The 7,339-nt window shown below is 32.6% G+C and overlaps 1 protein-coding gene across 1 annotated transcript; it reads right to left on the bottom strand.

The window, feature by feature from the left end:
* Window positions 1-285: 285 nt before the first annotated feature.
* LOC114260937 (protein S40-4) lies at window positions 286-2,110 on the bottom strand. Its single transcript, XM_028201136.2, has 2 exons — window positions 1,303-2,110; window positions 286-1,200 (listed from the first exon to the last, which is right to left on the bottom strand). The coding sequence occupies exon 2, from the start codon at window positions 1,188-1,190 to the stop codon at window positions 564-566; it is 627 nt and encodes a 208-aa protein (XP_028056937.2). The 5' UTR covers window positions 1,191-1,200; window positions 1,303-2,110; the 3' UTR covers window positions 286-563.
* Between the last annotated feature and the right edge of the window lie 5,229 nt (window positions 2,111-7,339).

The raw sequence follows: 7,339 nt of genomic DNA, 5'->3' as shown, positions 1-7,339 counted from the left end.
ACAAAACTCCCCTTATAGTGAAATTTAAAAAGAATTAAATGTATATAATTTTACCTTCATTTTTGAAAATGCTATTTTCATAACTCATATCTGCACTACCGATACGCTAATGACAAACCTTCGCGATGAGTTACGTATTTCCCCAACGATAACCCCGTCAAGATTCGCATTTTGAGTTCTATTTGTGTATTTTTAGCATTTGGCTAAAGTAGAGTTTGTCTTTCTAGAAACCACTACTGTTAAGAACACATAATAGATAACAAAAGTAGTATTAACAGATTGAGATTTATTTTGGATGCGAACTCCACCGTTATTGGATATTATGCCAACCTGTGGACTATCGTGCAGTCCATTTTGTATTCCTAGCATTGCTTTTGTAGAGAAGAGCCCACGCAACAATCTCATAGACTGAAAGAGACTACCAAACAATCATAATGTCTAACCAGAAGGAAGAACGGAAAAACAAAGGAAAAGAGGGGATCTAGAAAGCCATATACACAGCATGACAAATACCATACAAACCCTAATTCCATGGGGACACATTTAAGACCATCATATACCAATCATTTTGGTGACTTTGTATCACCGTCATGATAATGATGATCATGATCATCAAGCCCGTACTGTTCAAGAAAACCAGTTCTAGTCAACACAGCATTCCTCACCCTACTGAGATCTCTCCCTTTGAGAGTCCTCCCAACCCCTTCACATACAGAAAAAGAAGTTATCTGACTCCTTGCAAGCCTCCTAGCAATCCACTCATGTGGGGGCACAATAGTTCCACCATAGTCATCATCATCACCGTCATCGCTATCCCAACTACTTTTCAAACCCCTATCACCGCCACCACCACCACTATCTTCATGACCATCGTCATCAAAGATTTGCTTCAAGTTCTTCCCATAAATCTTTGACCAGTCAGGTATGTTGACAGGCGCGGATTGCTGAACTATTTTGGGTTCTTGAGTGGTGGTGGTAGCACCAGCGATGGTAGTTGCAGCTCTTGGGATCATTCTAGAAGCAGTTGGGAGTCGCCGTGGAGTAATTGTCAAGGATTCGGATGAACCAAACTTGGATTTGGAAGTAAAGTCATTTCTTTCTTGGAAAACAGCCCAAACATCTTCTTCTTGAAATTCTTCATTCCTCATAGATGTCCTACGTTGTCTGTACAAACCATACTTTCCCTCCATGATGATTTCCCTGTAAAAGGCCACAAATCAAACCAGTTAAGAAGTTAAACCACTATTTTTCTTTTCTTTTCATGAGTGAGTGAGGTACCTAGCAATTAAAACCAGTATCTACCTTTTTTTATGGATTGAAAAGCTTCAAGGGAACAGAAGTTGCAGCCTGCTTATATTTCTAAAAAACGAAAATCTGTAAAACGTGAAAAATGTTTAATATGTAGAGAGTTTTGATACAGAGAGACAGAAGGGTCAAAGATGGAGTAAAGAGAACCAGCACGTTGCTGTTAATACATATCGCATCCTTATAAAACCCACGAAAAAGAGAGGATTGAATTTATCAAGAATTAATAAAATGAAAGGAAAAAGTAAATGAAGTAAAAAAGGTAAAGGGAAATTTTTTTTAAAAAATTAAAAAATTTACAAACAAAATCATTCAAATTTTTATTTTTCCTTTTCCTCCACAAATATTTCAGTTAATCTAAGATACAAACACGAAAAAAGCATAAGCTAGAATAAGACAGACCTCAATTTTGTGCTAGGTATTATCTTAATCATGGGTCTGCAAGAAGTTTACTTTTTGTCCCTCAAATCCCTGACTTCTGAAAGGGAAAGCACGGTAAAAGTAATATCCAATTTACTTGTTTTCCTAACAATCTTATGAACTATCTTACCACAATTATTTGTACGGATTTCTCCCAAGAAAATACAGAGATGGAAACACATTAAATTTTGCTCCATTTTTGGAACTTAAAAAGGAGAAAGGAAAAGACTTAAATGCCGATGACAGGGAAAGAAATGAATAACATAAATAGAAAAGAAATTACTGTAATTACTGTGATTTCTCATCTGAGTAAAAAAAGAAAGGAAATAATTATGTTTTCTTACTATCATGTTTGGATGAAGAAGAAGAAAAAAAAAACATGTTCAAAAGGGATAGGAATGAAATGTCTTATTCTTCCTTTTATTTTAATGGGCAATCTCGGTATTATGAAAATTAGATAATCAAGTAGTTTATTTGTCATCAAATTTTATCATTTTTTTTGTGATAAATGAAAGGGAAAATTAGTCTAAGATCCCTTTCTCATTTTTAGTAATGGAAGAGATCTACAATATTATTTTTTAATGTCTAAGATCCCTAAACCCACAATCATCTATCACAGAGAAATTTGATATATCTCGCACTCTCTATCTCTCTCCTCTATTAACTACTCTATTAATAATGATTATTATTTATTTTGGTCCAGGTTCACTGTACCTTAGCATCTTCCCAACACAACAATGGGGCTTCAGTTGAGTAGTTGTTTTGAAATCAATCCTACTTTTTTCTGATTTTGTTGTGAAATTGCAGTATTATCATCAAAATCCACGCAGTTTTCATTTTTGTTCTTCTTTGTTTTCTCTTTTGCAATCTCTCTTTACCTATTTCAATGGTGATTTCGGATGAATCTGTAGCAGATTCCAAAATTTCGCCGCCAAATATATTCGAATCCGTCGTAATCGGAGGCACCTTCGACCGATTACACAATGGTCACCGCCTTTTCCTCAAAGTCCTCTATCTGTGTGTGTGTGTATATATATATATATCTGAAAATGTATCTGATTAAGTTGGTACGTACAGAAAGCAGCTGAATTGGCTAGGGGTGGCATTGTGGTTGAAGTTTGTGAGGGACCCATGTTGACTAAGAAACAGGTATTTGTAACATCTTTGTGCTCTATGCAAATCCATGTTTGTTGATTACTTATTAGGTGATTACTATAAATTGCTCATTGCTTCACTTCACAATTTTCTCTGGATAGACTCAGAGAAATTTGGTGTTAGTGATATGTAAAATTTTCTGTGTGATATGTTCAGAGAAATTTAGTGTTGGAGATGTGTAAAATTTCTGTGATGTGTCTAGAGAAATTTGGTGTGGGTGATGTGTAAAATTTTTTATGTGATGTGTAGAGAAATTCTCTGAATTGAATTTTCTCTGGATCAATGTTGAGGAACCTTAGACATTCTGAAAATATTGAGTGTTCTTTATGCTATAAAATCTTAATACCAGGGATCTTAAAAAAAAAAAATTCCCCCCTAAATGAAATATCTCACATATTCTTCAAATCAAACACGAGAAAAAGTTTTATTTCTCTTCATTTCTTATTATTTCTCACTAAATAACCCCATCCAAACAAGACTGTACTGTACAAGAAAAAGAGACGATGAATTGCTTATAGTAGAGTTTGTATTAGTTTTATAGTAGAGTGTGCACTGTCTTAGATTACAAAGTCCACTTGATTTGGAGAATGGGACAATAGGTGCTGATATTCTTGATTTATAATATTCTAGCAGTGTGGTTGATATCATTTCCCTTTAAAAAAAAATATAAAGGAAATATCTCAATCAATATACTATACACTTTCCTAGTTCCTTCTTAAAATTAACATTTGTCTTGATAATTCTTTATTTAATCAGTAGGGTCATTTTTTAATCCCACTGGCGTCGGGGCAGTAGTGCAGTCCAGGTGTAATTTGGACATACTATATATTCTTATAAGAAAATGCTATCTATTTTCTCACCTCTAGACAAATGAGTGGATTCAATGTGCATGTATTAACATGGATCTCATTGCCTTAGTGTCTATAAATGAGAGAATAGGACAAGAAATGGGACTATACGTAGCATTGCTCACTTGTACCATTTATATCAAGTTAAACCTTGTTTTAATCTTTAAATTTGGTCTTGCTTGCTAACTGTTAAAAAATCTTTAAGGAACTTACCATCATGGGTGTGATGATACATATCAGTAACAGCGAAAAAGATTATATATTAGATGATATCAACTAATATATCAGTCAATATCAATATTAAAAGTTTAAAATGTCAATATATATCGGCTGATATTTAATACGTAACCAATATTTTAGATTAAATAGTCTGATATAATGCACAAGAGAAAAACATAGTTTACAAAGTAATCATGATGGGAAATGACCTTCCTTTTGTTCCTCCAATGTCATAAGCTTCAAATACATGAACACAAGCAATTTATTATTTATATTGTCAAGAAATAAGAATGTCAACATTGGCAGGTAGATGCTTATCATCAGAAAATAAACAATCAACCATCCTTAAAAAAATGGAAAGAAATATTTGGAAAGAGGAATTCTTATAGATTTATTGTTACCAGAAAATTTTCAATTTTGTCAAAAATAATCAAAAGTCTCCAACATGGATAATGACAGCATCAATTTTTCATACACGGAAAAGTACAATCATGTGAGTGTTCTATATAGGGATGGAATCGGTTTGGTACGGTCGGTATTTAGGTAAAAAATTATACCGAACTGATAATATCGGTTTTATTATTTTAAATACCGATACAGACCGTTTTTCCCATCAAATCGTATCAAACCAAACCGATTGAAACGGTTCGGTTTGGTGTGGTTTAATCGGTTTAAAATTTTTCAAACTTGAACCACTTTTAAATATAATCATTAATCTATATAAAAACATTAAATTAGTTATTTGTCTACCATTTCAAACATATCTAATCCATCCATTTAATACATACTTTTTAATTCCTAAATTAACAAAAACCAAAAAATAAAAAATAAAAATTTAAAAATACTAAGTTTCAAGAATAATGAGTTAGAGTTAAAATTATATATAATAAGAGTTTACAAACTTAGATTATAAAGATGATAAGGTTAATTAATTAAGGTTAATAATATATTATACTTATTAATATCATTATATTATTAGATTATATATATATATATATATTATAAATACAATATATATTGAAGTGGTCGGTTTCAGTTTAGATCGGTGCATAAGGTGCTCAAACCGATACCGAACCGAAAACCGAAAAAAATCAAATTTAAAAATTGCACAAACCGATTCTTATTAAAAAATAGACCAAATATAGCCGGTTTGGTCGGGTTTAATCGGTTTGGTCGATTTTTTCGATTTTTCGTACATCCCTAGTTCTATGGTTGAATTCTATGTAGTTATGTCGTTTTTTGTTAACACTTCTTATTTCAAATTTTTATTGTGTTTTCATTTTTTTTTAAAAAAAAATTGAAAATGAAAGCTTATTTGGTACATTATTTTTGTTTTTAAAAAAATAAAATTGATTCCGAAATTGAAAATAAACGAGAAAAATATGTTGTAAGTTGTTTTCAAAACAAATTTTCAATCAATCCTACCTCCCCACCACCTACTACTACCCACCACCGCCATCTACTGCCGCTAGCAACCCTTGGGCAAGTTCCAACAAACTCCAATCACCTTTCGGCAACTCTCTAACCAGATCCAATAACCAGACAGTCACTACTCGTGACCTCCAGTGACCCTCGGACCAGGCCACCCCATGACCTCCGTTAACATTTCTGCCACCAACTTCAACAGCCACATTCACACACCTTCACCATCAATTGCCACGTTCTACCTTTCATTACTGGCCACAATCTCTAACAATTTACCAAACATATTTTTTTTATTTTTAGAATATTTGTGTACACCAAACACATACCCAAAAAAAATCACATTTTTTGTAAACAGGAAATCGACAAGGTAAAATCAAATCAACCTTAAACTTTTCTCTAATGCTAGACAAGTGATGAGCAAAAGAGTACCTGTTGAGAGTGAATCCTTTGTTGAAAAAAGCAGGCCAAGTCCAACAATATGATCCACATGCAGTTTTTGGGAAGCCGTCATTCAATGTATTTGGCAAGTCCTGGCATAGCTAGAGACAAAAAACACATGGATAACGTCATCAAAATCCAATCAAGGTTTTACAAGATTCCATCAATTTCAACCTCTTAGATTACTGGTTGAAAAATAACAAGAATCTTAAATTAGAGATGTAATCTTCCAAAATTTTCAATTGATGGGATGGACAAATGCATTAACTCCTTTTGGACCTTTCCTTGGACTGTAACAAAATCAAGGTTTTCCTACAACAGCAGCCGTCCACCATATCACTGTGGGTCCCAAAATCATCACCAGTCTAATGCATGTAATGAATCGTAACGCTTGTAATGATCGATTTACAAAGATTTTATTGAATTTTGAAAGCTCGTAGCATTGGTCCGGCTTCATTCGCAAACTATGGGCGTGCCCGCCGGCCCCTAACCTGCCTTAAGGGGGTTGGGGTGAGTTGGATGGGAATGGTGAGTTAATGCGAAAGCAGGCCAAGCTCCGTAAAAGCCCAACGGGCCTCCAGTACGGATTGTGTGCTTATATCTGTCTTAGGCTCTGTTTAGTTTTGATTAAAAGTTATTTAAATTTTTTAAAAAATATTCGTTTTCAGTGTTTTTTTTTTTTAAACACTCAATTTTTACAATTAAATAAAATAAATTGTTTACTAATCACATCAGTTTTTAAGCAACAATTTTATCTCAAAAAAAATTGAAAAAAAAAAAAAAAAAAAACTATTAGGAGGACAATTGTCAAATCATCCGTTATTAATGGAAATGCTAAGGACACTAACAAACGTGAAAAAAAAAAACAAAAAATGAGAGTCCACAACAAAATTGACTTCTGTAGTATTTATACAGTATGTTTAAAAAGTCTTTTATAACCCTCTTCATTTAGCTCTAGCTTATAAGTTGATTTTTAGATGATCTTAAAATATAAGTAAATAAAAAAATAGAATTTAAAAAAAAAAAAAAAACCAACTAAAGACGGGAAAAAAAAATTATTGAAAAAAGCCGTTAACATTATAGGGTAAATTATATAAATAGTTACTGTAGTTTACACGATATGTCAATTTGGTTTATGTTGTTTCAATTTGCTCGATTTTGTCTTTTAATTTAACAGATTGTGTCATTTTAGTCCAATAAATAATTATTGTTAAGTTTGGTGGACGGAAAGTCTACACAATGTGTTAATTTGGCTATTGTAGTTTACATAATGTGTCAATTTGATCTATATTGTTTTAATTTGTCCAATTTTTACAAGAACCAAATTGACATATTGCGTAAACTACAGGGACCAAATTGACACATAGTTTGACTTTATGTCCACTAAACTTAACAACCATTATTTATTGGATTAAAATGATACAATCCGTTAAATTAAGGGACAAAATCGAGCAAATTGAAATAACATGGACCAAATTGACACATCATACAAACTATAGGGACTATTTATATAATTTACCCAAAATTAT

This window comes from Camellia sinensis, chromosome 7, assembly GCF_055761805.1.
Source record: "Camellia sinensis isolate YWXY chromosome 7, ASM5576180v1, whole genome shotgun sequence".
Lineage (NCBI taxonomy): Eukaryota > Viridiplantae > Streptophyta > Magnoliopsida > Ericales > Theaceae > Camellia > Camellia sinensis.
The sequence above is the reverse complement of the archived record's forward strand: the minus strand, read 5'-3'. Positions and strand labels throughout refer to the sequence as shown.